Source organism: Benincasa hispida, chromosome 5, assembly GCF_009727055.1.
Source record: "Benincasa hispida cultivar B227 chromosome 5, ASM972705v1, whole genome shotgun sequence".
Classification (NCBI taxonomy): Eukaryota; Viridiplantae; Streptophyta; class Magnoliopsida; order Cucurbitales; family Cucurbitaceae; genus Benincasa; species Benincasa hispida.
In genome coordinates this window covers 36,697,769-36,710,563 of record NC_052353.1, presented here as the reverse complement: position 1 = coordinate 36,710,563, position 12,795 = coordinate 36,697,769, and the positions used below count along the sequence as shown (strand labels likewise).

General features: G+C 37.0%; 1 protein-coding gene across 3 annotated transcripts; it reads right to left on the bottom strand.

Annotated features, from left to right (window-relative positions):
• Positions 1-12,294, bottom strand: LOC120078055. Of its 3 annotated transcripts, XM_039032246.1 has the most exons (4): positions 1,576-7,571; positions 1,416-1,481; positions 1,255-1,307; positions 1-343 (listed from the first exon to the last, which is right to left on the bottom strand). In XM_039032246.1, exons 1-4 carry the CDS (start codon positions 1,733-1,735, stop codon positions 260-262), a joined length of 363 nt encoding a protein of 120 aa, XP_038888174.1. In that variant the 5' UTR covers positions 1,736-7,571; the 3' UTR covers positions 1-259. The 3 variants fall into 3 exon arrangements, 2 of the variants coding, with proteins under 2 accessions (XP_038888174.1, XP_038888173.1); XR_005481903.1 differs by lacking the exons at positions 1,255-1,307; positions 1,416-1,481; positions 1,576-7,571 and adding exons at positions 10,154-10,323; positions 11,904-12,294 and having other exon boundaries at positions 47-343; XM_039032245.1 differs by lacking the exons at positions 1-343; positions 1,255-1,307; positions 1,416-1,481; positions 1,576-7,571 and adding exons at positions 9,926-10,323; positions 11,904-12,294.
• Positions 12,295-12,795: the final 501 nt, after the last annotated feature.

The window sequence follows — 12,795 nt, the reverse complement described above, 5'->3', positions numbered from 1 at the left end:
TATCCAAATATAAAAAAACATAGTAGAATTTCTAACGACCCAATCATTCGAGTACTCTAACAAGGACCATTACTTATAACAATACATTTTCGTTCAAACATAGTCACCAATAAAGCATAAAATTTAGTGGAGACAAGGACAACTATTTCAAAATAAATTAATAAATCATCGAGTAAATCCAATGGAGTTCCCCTACAAAAACAATTTCGACGAAAATATCCTTTCTAACATTAAATTCAAATTCCAAAACAATCATAGACTAAGCAGAAGTAATTTCTTCTGTCTCCATATGGGCTTTATCACAGGTTCCATTTGTCACTCGCCGACCTATTACTGTTGTTACCTGAAAAACATAAAGGAAGAAAGGATGAGTATAAAAATACTCAATAAGCGGCCCACTATTGGTCTTTCTAGGTAACATATTAAACATTCCTTCTAAGCAATAGTGAACGCCCATATTATATCAGTAGTGGTGAACCCATAGGATCACATATCAATCATAAACGTAATCTCGAAGGAAACACATATCAGTCAGGCGTATATCCCAAGGGTACACATAACAGTCGTAGATGTGTCTCGAAGGAGCTCACGTTAATCACTGATGTATACCTGAAGGTACACAATCAGTCATAAATGTGTACATAAACAGTTATAGGTGTGTATCTCGAAGGAACACACAATCAGTCGTAAGGTGTACCCATGCCCAAATAAAAAGGTTAACATGCACCATAAATCTTTTTATTACAATCACGGTTGCTTATCTTAGGGAAAATTACCAATACACCCTTGGCCATCTTTACATAACATCATAGTCAAAACAGTCCATATCATTAAATCAAATAATCCAATAATTATCATGTGGTAAGGACGACTAATCTAAGACGAACCAATAGTAAGATGCTCGCCTCGAATTAAAATTCAAAAACTAATCCAAACAAATCAGATTAATCCTTGGAGATATCTTAATACAATCCGAAATGTGGCCTAGATCAGAGTCGCCTTCAATTCCTCGAAATCAACACGACGTAAGGCCAAACAAGGAAATTTTAATAATTTAACCCAACACATAACACAACTACCGACCCATATAAGTTTAGAACCTTAATTACTTACCAACAGTCGTTGTATTGTCCTCCTAAGCTGCTGGGCCATGGTACTTAACACCCCAAATTTTTTTATCGAAAATCCAAAATATAATGTGTGTAAAAAACATAGAGCTAAAAGACATTGGGTCATCAAGTTGCCTCAACTCACCAAATGACCTTTACTCCCACCGGATAACGCTTCAAAAACTCCAGCAATAGAATCTAGCATCAACACATCATGGTCTAGTAAAAAATCTTACCAAACATTAATGGGTTTTCAATAACTTCAAGAAAAACCCATAAAACTTATCGAAATATCCAAAATCTTACCCGAACTTGTTGCAATCACCTCGATAGCTACTGAATAATTGCTTCGACACTCATCCAATCTTGAATCTAACATCCCAACACCAAGTTTAAGACAACCAATAGACACATTCCAAACCTAACAACCAAAATCTTGAAGAAAAAAAACCAAGGGAAAACTCACCCAAAACAGAGTTTAGAGAGCACTGATCCCGCGCGATGGCAAACCCACGCGGCGATGCTGAGGAGACAGTGACGTGTGGCTGGTTGATTGCGAACAGAGAGCAGCACGACTGGTTCACGAATGGAGGGCGACACGAGGTGTCTGTGACCGACGGCTTCATCGGATCCCTATGCCAAACAGAGAAGAGAGGGAGAGAAACCGGTGGCTCGGATCGTGCGGCGACATGGGTTTCTTGAGCGGAACGAGAGAAGTCTTAGAGGGGAATTGCAACACGTGCAACAAGGGAGGAGAGAAAAAAAAATATTTTCCTTTTTTTTTAATCTCTCTTTTAAATATAAATATAACAATTTTTTCCCCTTTCCTTCTTTCATCCAAAATCTCCTCCCCTTTATTATTATTTTTTTCCCCTCTTTTCTTTCCAAATTCCTTTCCTTTTTCAATTCCAAAATATCCATATTTCCATCTTTAAATTCCAAGTTCAAAATAAAAGATATCCTCAATAAATAATCTTATTCCAAAATAACTTAAAATCCTTAACTAATTAGGCCTAATTAAATTAAACCCAATACCTCAAATTTTTCCCAAAATTTCCCTCCAATATAATTTTAAATCAATCACTTAAAAAAAAAAATTGAATCACTTTATTTCAATAATCCAATTTTAACCACCAAATGTAACTCCAATTAACTCAAAAGAATTAAATTAGAGCAAATTTAGCAAATTACTTAAATCTCGAATTCCAATCTATCCAAACTATGCAAAATAAATTAATGACAATTTACATGCTAAATAAGAGTGTTACATTTTTCCCCCTTAAGAAACTTTCGTCCTCGAAAGTTTAATCCTAAAAGAGCTCGGGATATCGTGATCTCATCTAGTCCTCTCGTTCCCACATTGCTTCTTCGAACTGATGATTCTGTCATAGAACTTTTACCAATGTTATCTCCTTGTTGCAACACTTTCACTTCCTTGGCCAAGATTTGAATGGGTTTCTCTTCATAACTCAGGTTCTTGTTCAGTTACAAAAGCTCATAGTGAATAATATGAGACAAGTCTGCTATGTACTTCCTTAACATGGACACATGAAAAACATTATGGACAGCATAAAGAGATGGTGACAAGGCTAACCGATAAGCTATCAGGCCAATCCGTTCCAAGATTTCAAATGGTCCAATAAAACGAGTGCTTAACCTTCCCTTCCTGTTGAACCTCAACACCCCCTTCATAGGTGCCACTTAAAAAATACTTTATTTCCTACCTTAAACTCCAGGTCCTTACGTCTAACATCAACATAACTCTTCAGTCTGCTTTGAGCTATCAACATTCGATCGATAATCTTCTGCATCACTTCATTGGTGGTTTGCACCAGCTCCGATCCCAACAACTTTTGTTGATCGACCTCGTCCTAATAAACAAAAGACCTGCAAGCCCTCTCATACAGATCCTCAAATGGCGCCATGCCAATAGTAGCTTGATAGTTGTTATTGTAAGCGAGCTCCATCAAGTGCAAGTGAGAATCCCAACTTCCAGGAAACTCCAATACGCATGCACGTAAAATGTCCTTTAAGGTTAGGTTCAAACGCTTAGTTTGACCATCAGATTGTGGGTGAAAAACCGTACTGAAATCCAACGGAGTACCCAATGTTGACTAGAGACTCTTCTAAAAATTGGATGTAAAGCGAGGATCCCTGTTAGACACGATAGACAATGGCATCCCGTGTAATCTCACCACCTCTTTCATATACAACTGCGCCCACTTGTTCACCGAATACGTAGACTTTCCTGGGATGAAATACACTAGCTTAGTGAGTCTGTCCACTATAACCCATATCACTGTATAAACTTTTGCTATCATTGACAAACCCACGATAAAATCCATAGACACATTCTCCCACTTCCATTCTAGTACTCTTAGGGGTTCCAACAAGCCTACTAGCTTCTGTCTCGGGGCTTTTACCTATTGGCACACCAAATACTTACTGACAAACTCATCTATTTCCATTTTCATGTCATACCACCAATAACATCGTTTTAGGTCCTGATATATCTTAGTGGTGCCAAGATGTATCGAAAAGGGGAACTATAGGCTTCTGTCAATATCTCATTCTTAAGGTCATTGTCAGCAGGTACACATAAGCGTCCTTGGTAAAAGAGACTATGATCCAGGGATACCGAGAACGTACTATCCTAGCCTAACTCCATCTGACTAAATCTCTCAACAAGGTAAGGATCACCCTGTTGTGCTTCAATAATCCTCAGCTCGCTCAAAATCATCGTGTAAATGTGTCTATCTGATAATCAAAGTTGCTGAATGAGTTGTCTTTCTATTGAGAGCATTTGCTACTACGTTCATCTTACCGAGATAATACAAGATTTCACAGTCATAGTCTTTCACCAACTCTAGTCATTTGCGTTGTCTTATGTTTAATTCCTTCTGGGTGAAGAAGTATTTCAAGCTCTTGTGGTCCGTAAAAATCTGTATCTTCTCCTTATACAAGTAGTGTCTCTAAATCTTCAAGGCAAAAACCATTGCTGTCAATTCTAAGTCATGAGTAGGATAGTTTCGTTCACGATTCTTCAACTGGCGGGAGGCATAAGCAACCACCTTACCGTGTTGCATAAGCACACATCCCAACTCTTTTTTCGAGGCATCACTGTAAATCACAAAACTCCCTAATCCATCTGGCACTGTAAAGATTGGGGTAGTAACAAGTTTCTACTTAAGGTCCTAAAAACTCTCCTTTACTCCAAACAAAAGGGTCCCATTTTTTGTCAACTGGGTCAAAGGAGTGGCAAAAATATATAACATTAGAAAAGAAAATTCTCAAATTTCTTCTTTTATTGTATTTATTTCTCTTTGAAGGTCAAGAATAGTTACAATGTGAAAGAAATCTTTAACAAATCGACGATAATATCCTGCTAATTCCAGAAAGTTGTATACCTCACTGACTATAATAGGTTGAGACCAACTGGTAACTGCTTTAATCTTTGTTGGATCTATAGAAACTCCATCCCTGAACACCACATGCCTTAGAAAGACCATCTGCTTAACCAAAACTCACATTTGGAAAATTTAGCATATTACTTGTTCGACCTCGGGGTATCTAAAACTTTACATAAGTGTTCCTCGTGTTCTGCCTCCATTTTGGAATAGACCAAGATGTCATCAATAAAGACTAACAAAAGTGTCTAGGAACTCCTTGAACATTTTGTTCATCAAATCCATAAATACTGTAGGAGCATTCATTAAACCAAACGACATTACTATAAACTCGTAATGCCTATATCTAGAACGAAATACAGTCTTAGGAATGTCACTATCTTTAATCCTCAGTTGATGATACCCTAAGTGTAAATCAATCTTAGAAAACATTGTGGCCCCCTATAACTGATCAAACAAATCGTCACTTTTAAGGAGAGGATACTTGTTCTTAATAATCACTTTGTTTAATTCTGTGTAATCTATATATAGACCATAGCGAGTCATCTTTATTCTTCGTAAACAACACTCGCGCATCTCATGGAGACACACTTGGTCGTATGAAACCTTTATCAAATAGTTCTTGTAACTAGATCTTAAGTTCTTTCAATTTGCTGGAGCCATCCTATATGGAGCTTTTGATATAGGGATGGTGCCTAGCTCCAACTCGATCGTAAAATCAATCTCCCTGGGCGGCAGTAAACCTGGTAGTTCCTTTAGAAACACATCAAAGTATTCTCTCACAACTGGTTTCGATGTTAAAGCAACCTTAGTTTCTTTGGTGTCGACTACACTAGCTAAGATACTCCAGGTACTTTGGTAAAGTAACTTCTTGGCTTTCATAACAGAGATTACTTTAGGCAAGACCACGATCCCAGTCCCTTTGAACTTGAAGTTAGCTTCCACATGAGGCTTAAAAATCACCTCCTTACGAGAATAGTCTATACTGGCATGGTTAATTGCCAACCAATCTATGCTCAATATCACATCGAAATCGCACATATCCATAACTATTAAAGTCACATCTAGGGTATGATATACTTTTATCTTTTCATTTGTTATGATAATTTCTTCAGATGGAGTAGAAACGGATAAAACATAATTCAAAGGCTCTACTTCTAACATAGCATGCCTTACAAACACAGATGATATAAACGAATGAAAATACCCAAAATCAAATAATACCAAGGCATGTGTCGCCAGATTGGGAGCGTACCTGTCACTAACATTCTTGACTGTTCGGCCTCTTGTCGATTAGAAGCATAGACCCAACCATGTTGTTGTTGTCTGTTTGCGTTATTCTAAGCATTCGTTGGTTGATTCTGACCACCTCTAGCAGGGACACCAAGGCACCTGTCTGTCGTATGTCCCCCTCGCTTACATTTAAAGCATATCCCCGTGCCAAACAATTAATGCCCCACATGAGACTTCTGACACGACCTGCATACCGGCTTATCCCTCCAAACCCCTCATAAATCCACAATTGGTTGTTGGTAATGTCGTAATGATCCAGCTGAACTTGAACCTTTCTGTGGGGGTTAGAGGTTCTTTGCTCTGCTTTCCTCTTCTATCCTAAGGAGGGTCTTGGCCCTTGAGGCTTTAGGCATTACCCCTCATCTTGAGAATTTATCTTTATCGCCAAACGGAGTGCCTCTACATGAGTAGTCAGTTTGAAGGCCCAAACAAAACCACATATCTCACTTTTTAGACCCTGGACAAATCTTTCTGCCCTCCCATCCTCTGTGGCAAATAGTTTTAGGAGCAAAGTATCGCCTATCAAACTCCTGGTCATATTCCTCAACCAACATACGACGTTATTTCATATTTAAGAACTCTTGTTATTTGACATTCCTTAGGCTGGCGGAGAAGTATTTTATGTAAAACCGTTTCTTAAACTACTCCCAGGTTATTGCTCCAACTTCGGCATCAATCATCCTTTCAGCGAACTGCCACCAGATGGCAACGTTATCACTTATCTGTAAGCAAGAAAACCGCACATTGTACTTTCTAGTCATCCAGGCACTTCATATATCGAAAAATCGTTTCAATGGAAGATAACCACAACTCTGCCTTGGTAGGGTCCTTTAGTGACCCATTAAACGTGCGGGGATTATACTTCCTGAAATCCCTTAGATGCTTGGCCTCAACAGATAGATCCTACATAATCTGTTGGGGAGCAAGGCCTTGGGAGTAGGAGCCTCTTGAGGTAGTGTCCGTCAAGCTAACCCTCCTCCATTATACTCTTGAATTTTTCCTCCAACTGAACTGTCAGTACAGCAAGATCAGCCTAGGTGACTGATACATCAGAGGGTGGGTGTACTGGTGCCTGTTCCTCATTTCTTGCAACGTTATTAGCAAGTGGGTGACATGCATCCCTTCCACCAGTCCTACCCCCCACGACCACCCCTTCTTGCACTTCGACGTGACGACATTTCCTAACATTTACAGTCGACCTCATTTAATCCTCAATCAAGAAATAATCCAATATTACTTTTAAAAAAGGGCAAGATCATGCTCATACAATTTTGAACACCTTAACTAGAAACATACCTGACAAGGACGAAAGGTATGTGAACAACCATAAGGGACACAAAACCAAGACTTACATCGTAAGTCAGTCTACAAAAGCTAGAACTTAGGCTTTGATACCAACTGTAATGACTCATCCATTTGAGTACTCTAACAAGGACCGCTACTTACAACAACACACTTTCATTCAAACATCTTGACCAACAAAGCATAAAACTTAGTGGAGACAAGGACAACTATTTCAAACCAAATTATTAAATCATCTGTTAAATCAAATGAATGAAACATTTGATCGGTGTCCCATTAAAAAAAACAATCTCAAAGAAAATATCCAAAACAATAAAATATCCTTTCTAACATTAAATTCAAATTTTAAAACAATGATAGACTAAATAAAACATAGACTAAAAGAAAGCGATTTCTTCTATCCCCATATGGCTTTGTCATGGGTTCCATTTGTCACTCACTGACTTATTCCTGTCGTTACCTAAAAACATAAAGGAAGAAATGATGAGTATAAATATACTCAATAAGCGACCCACTATTGGGCCATCGAGGTAACATGTTAAACATTCCATATAGGCAATGGTGTACGACCATATCACATCAGTCGTAGTGAACCCGTAGGATCACATATCAGTCATAAACGTGATCCCGAAGGAAACACATCAATCATAAACATGATCCCGAAGAAAGCACATATCAGTCATAGGTAACAGTCGTAGGTGTGTCCCAAAGAGCACACATCGGTCACAGATGTACATCCAAAGGTACACAATCAATCATAAATGTGCACATAAGCGGTCATAGGTGTGTATCCCGAAGGAACATACAATCCGTCATAAGGTGTACCCACGTCCAAATAAAAAGGTTAACATGCACCATAAATATATATATTTAGCATGCATCAGTCCACTTATAAATTTTTTATTATAATCACAGTTGCTTATCTTAGGAAAAATTACCAATATGCTCTCAGTCATCTTTACATAACATCATAGCCAAAACAATCCATTTCATTAAATCAAACAGTCCAAACAATCCATATCATTTAATCAAACAATCCAAACAATCCATATCATTAAATCAAACAGTCCAATCATTATTATATGGTAAGGACGACGAGTTCGAAGGCGAACCAGTAGTAAGACGCTTCCTTCAGATTAAAATTCGAAAACTAATTCAAACAAATCAGATTAATCCTTGGAGATATCTTGATACAACACGAAACATGGCCCAGATCAGAGTCCTTCAATTCCTCGACATCAACATGACGTAAGGCCAAACAAGCAAATTTTAATAATTTACACCAAACACACTACACAACTACCAATCCATATGAGTTTAGAATCTTAATTACTTACCAATAGTCGTTGTATTATCCTCCTAAGCTGCTGGGTCGCGACACTCAACACCCCAAAATTTTCGATCTAAAATCCAAAATATAATGGGTGTAAAAAAATATAGAGCTAAAAGACATTGGGTCATCAAGTTGCCTAACCAAAACTCACCAAATGACCTTTACTCCTGCTGGATAACGCTTCAAAAACTCCAACAATCGAATCAAGCATCAACACATTATGGGCCAGTCCAAACTCTTACCAAATCTTAATGGGTTTTCAACAACTTTAAGAAAATCCCACAAAACTTACCGAAATATCCTTACCCAAACTTGTTGCAATCACCTCGATAGCTACTGCATAGTTGCTTCGACACTCATCAAACATCGAATCTAACGTCCCAACACCAAGCTTAAGACAACCATTAGACACATCTAAACCTAACAACCAGAATCTTTTAAAAAAAACTAAGGGAAAACTTACCCTAGACAGAGTTTAAAGAGCATTGATTCCGTTCTACAGCAAACCCACAGTGAAACTGAGGAGACGGTGTTGGGTGACACGACAAGTTCGCGAACAAAGGGGGACACAAGGTATCTATGACCGACGACTTTGTTGGATCCCTACACCAAACAGAGAAGAGAGGGAGAGAAACCGGTGGCTCGAATCATGCGACGACGTGGGTTTCTTAAGCAAAATGAGAGGTGTCTTGGACGATTCCAACGCGTGCAACAGAGGGAGGAGAGGAAAAAAAATTTCTTTTCCGTTCTTTTTAGATCTTTCTTTTCATTAAATAAAACCCCAACCCTCTAAAATATAAATATAACATTTTTTTTCCTTTTCCTTCTTTCATTCCAAAATCTCCTCCCCCTTTGTTATTACTTTTTTTCCCTCTTTTTTCCAAATTTCTTTCCTTTTCAAATTCCAAAATATACATATTTCCCTCCTTAAATTCCAAGTCCAAAATAAAAGATATCCTCAACAAACAATCTTCTTCCAAAATAACTCAAAATCCTCAACTAATTAGGCCTAATTAAATTAAGCCCAATGCCTCAAATCTTTTTCCTAAAATTTCCCTCCAATATAATTTTAAATCTTTAACCACTTAATGAAATTGAATTACTTGATTACAATAATCCAATTGTAACCACAAGCCAAATTTAATTCTGATTAACTCAAAATAACGAAATTAGAGCTAATTTAGCAAATTACTTAAATCTCGAATTCCAATATATCCAAATGATCCAAAATAAATTTATGACAATTTACATGCTATCAGGGTTACAGAGCTTCTCAAAGTATTGGAACCTAACCTAAGATTTGAACCAAATTTTAATTTCTTTTTTAAAAAACAATAATAAAATCTCAATGCTTGAATTCAATAATTATGTGAATTTTGCTTTGATAAACTAGTATTTGAAAAGACAAAGTAGCTTTATGTATGGTGTTGAAATAATACAATTTCATTAGCAACTAAATCATCAAGACCAGGGCAAATAGAAGCACAAAAAGCAAGCATGTAGAATACAAAAGTAAAACATTTTACCCAAAAACTAATGACTAACAAAGATTTCCATATAACAATCTCTACATAAACCTCCAAACAAAGTTCTTACAAAACCTTCTTTTTCTCTATCCAACTACTAAACATAAAGTGGGCTCTGAACTACAGGATTCAGTAAGCAATACCTGAGTTGAGAGATTCCCACAACAAAAAAAGAAAGTTCACCTTCATGGACTGAACTGAAAGTCCCAGATGCCTATCTTCCATTCTTCAAATCATTATAAAAAGTGTGGACTTATTAACCCTGCAATCTCCAGAAATCCAACTTCATCTTTCCCTCCAAATATATTCTTCAGCTTCTCGTCGCAAATTATTACTTTCTTGTCGCTAGGTTTCTAAAAAAATGAAGAATATAATTTTTAGAAACAAAACAAATAGACTCGACTCCGGGTTTCTGTGCTTCGAACCACTGATTTCTAAGAAGCAAACTATCTTCTTTTTTTTTTTTTTTTTTTTTGGGGGGGGGGGAGATAAAACACTAGGCAGTATTTAGCCAAAGAAAGAACAACTATTGTACGAAAATTCCAGGAACTACAGTATATATCACCAACATACATGACAAGACTAAAAACATAGAGTTTCCATAATCTTAGTTAACAAAGTCACAAAAGCAGGGCCAAACCAAACATAGCTCAATTGACATATAAATGTGTTAGTAACCTCACGAGGTCAGTGATTCAAATCCCCCTATACCTCCCGTGTACTAAAAAAAAAAAAAGTCACAAAAGCAAGGTTGATAAACGTGCCAAGGAAAAGGAAACCCCAAACAACTGTTCCAGGAAGAAATATTATAACATTATGGAGTTAGAGGGTAAAGTAAATGTATATGGAGCCAATTGGGGATAGAAATATGCTAAGGAATAAAGAATGGTGAGCGAGTTTTAGAGAAATAGAATTGGTTAAGAAAGTGGGAGAGAGTTTATGATGAGAGCAAATAAGAAGAAATGCCTAGAGAGAGAAATAGAGAGACTAAGAAAGTAAAGAGAGAATGATAAAGCTTGTACAGGAACTTGTGTAAAAACTATGCAATGAGAGTGTATGGTGAGTAGACAAAGTGATACTATAATAGTATAATTAGAACCTTCTGCCAATTTTTAGAATATGTATATCTTATCAAAACATAAGGTATTTATAATCATAAAACAGCACTAAAATGGATGGATTCAAACTTTGAGATAATTGAATACTATAAAATGAGCATAAATTTTTCTAGAACTGTTCCAAGTCTTTGAAAACAAATGCACAAATCTGAAAAGAGTTAACTAGGAAACCAAGAACAGCAAAAGCTCTTCAAACATCTTACAAGCCTCAAACTCAATAACGAGGATGTCAAATAAGCTAAAAGAATTACTACCCACATGCCACATCTAAACCCTCTTCAAAATAATACATTAAGAGTTGTTAAAAAAAATTCATCCAATGATGATAAATGCGCATTCAAACAAGAACACAGTCAGAAAATTTTAAAAACCAACAATCCAAAACCCTCATTTCAGAACAATACATTTTCAGTCCATGCCAATACATCTTACAACCTCCTCATAACCCAACAACTCAGAGCAAAAATCCCTTAAGCATACAAACTCCACTAATTCAAAAAAAAAAAAAAAAACCACATACATCAAAACTTTCTTCAAAGAGTTGAAGATAATTCCAGAAAGAACACAGTGAGAAAATTCTAAAAACCAACATCCAATGTCTTGTTCTGAAATGAAGTTTTGGACTCGATACATCAAAAAATCTTCTCAGACTAAAAAAGAAAAAAAAATCCCATAAAACTGCAACTCCACTGAAAGAAAAAAAAAACACATCACAGAAAAGCCTATTCTCTAATTAACTAGTAACACCAACAGACGAAAGAAGGGAAAGGAAAGAAAAAGAAAGACGAAAAACAACAGAGGAAGAGGGATTCTACCTGAAGATTATGTTCTTTAATGTGAGCCCAAATGACTTTAAGGGCTTGGGTACGGGATATCTCAGGAGCGCCGACAAGCGCTTGCATCTCCGGTGAAATTCTCCGGGGCTTCATGATGCCACGGGGCTGCCGGTGGGAGGCAGTGGCCTGGTTGGAGGCGGAAGCAAAGGTAACGGTGCGGGCGAAGCGCAAATTAGGGAGAGGGAGTTGATAAGGTTGCTTGACGGAAGTGGCGGTGGCGGAGGCTTTGACGACGAGGAGCGACGGTTCGCCGGAGATGAAGGTGGAGAGGAAAGCCATGGCCGGAAGGGACGATAGGTTGTGAGTGCGTTCGAAAAATGGATAAAGCGAAGAAGGTGAAGCGGTAAGACCGATAACTCGAGAAGCTCGAAATTCTGAACGCGCGTTAATCCATTCAGGTTCCGTGGAATTACAACAATGCCATTATTGGGCTCTGGGCCTAATTTGAGTTTTTTGGGCTTTGTTGGATTGGGCCTGTTGGGCCTTATTCTAGTCCGAGTGTGAAGAGTGCTTAACTTTAAAATATAGTAACCTCCCTATTTTCTACGTGATCAAACTTTTTCAAAATCTTAAAATATCCTCCATAAATCGTCAATACATTGTAATTAAATTTGATAATGAACAAAATCTAACTTTATCAAAAAAAAAATCTGAAATTTATCTAATTGTTCCGTTTTATCAACATACTTTTGTGTATTTTAGATTATATTTTCAAATATCAATTAATCTTAATTTATCATGTATTTTTGCTTTTTGGGATTTTAATATTTTATATTACTCTTGTCTTATTTTTTATTTTTTTATATCTATAATATTTTAAACTCTTTAAACACTTACTTTGATTGATGTATCAATTTTTAAATTCATTCTC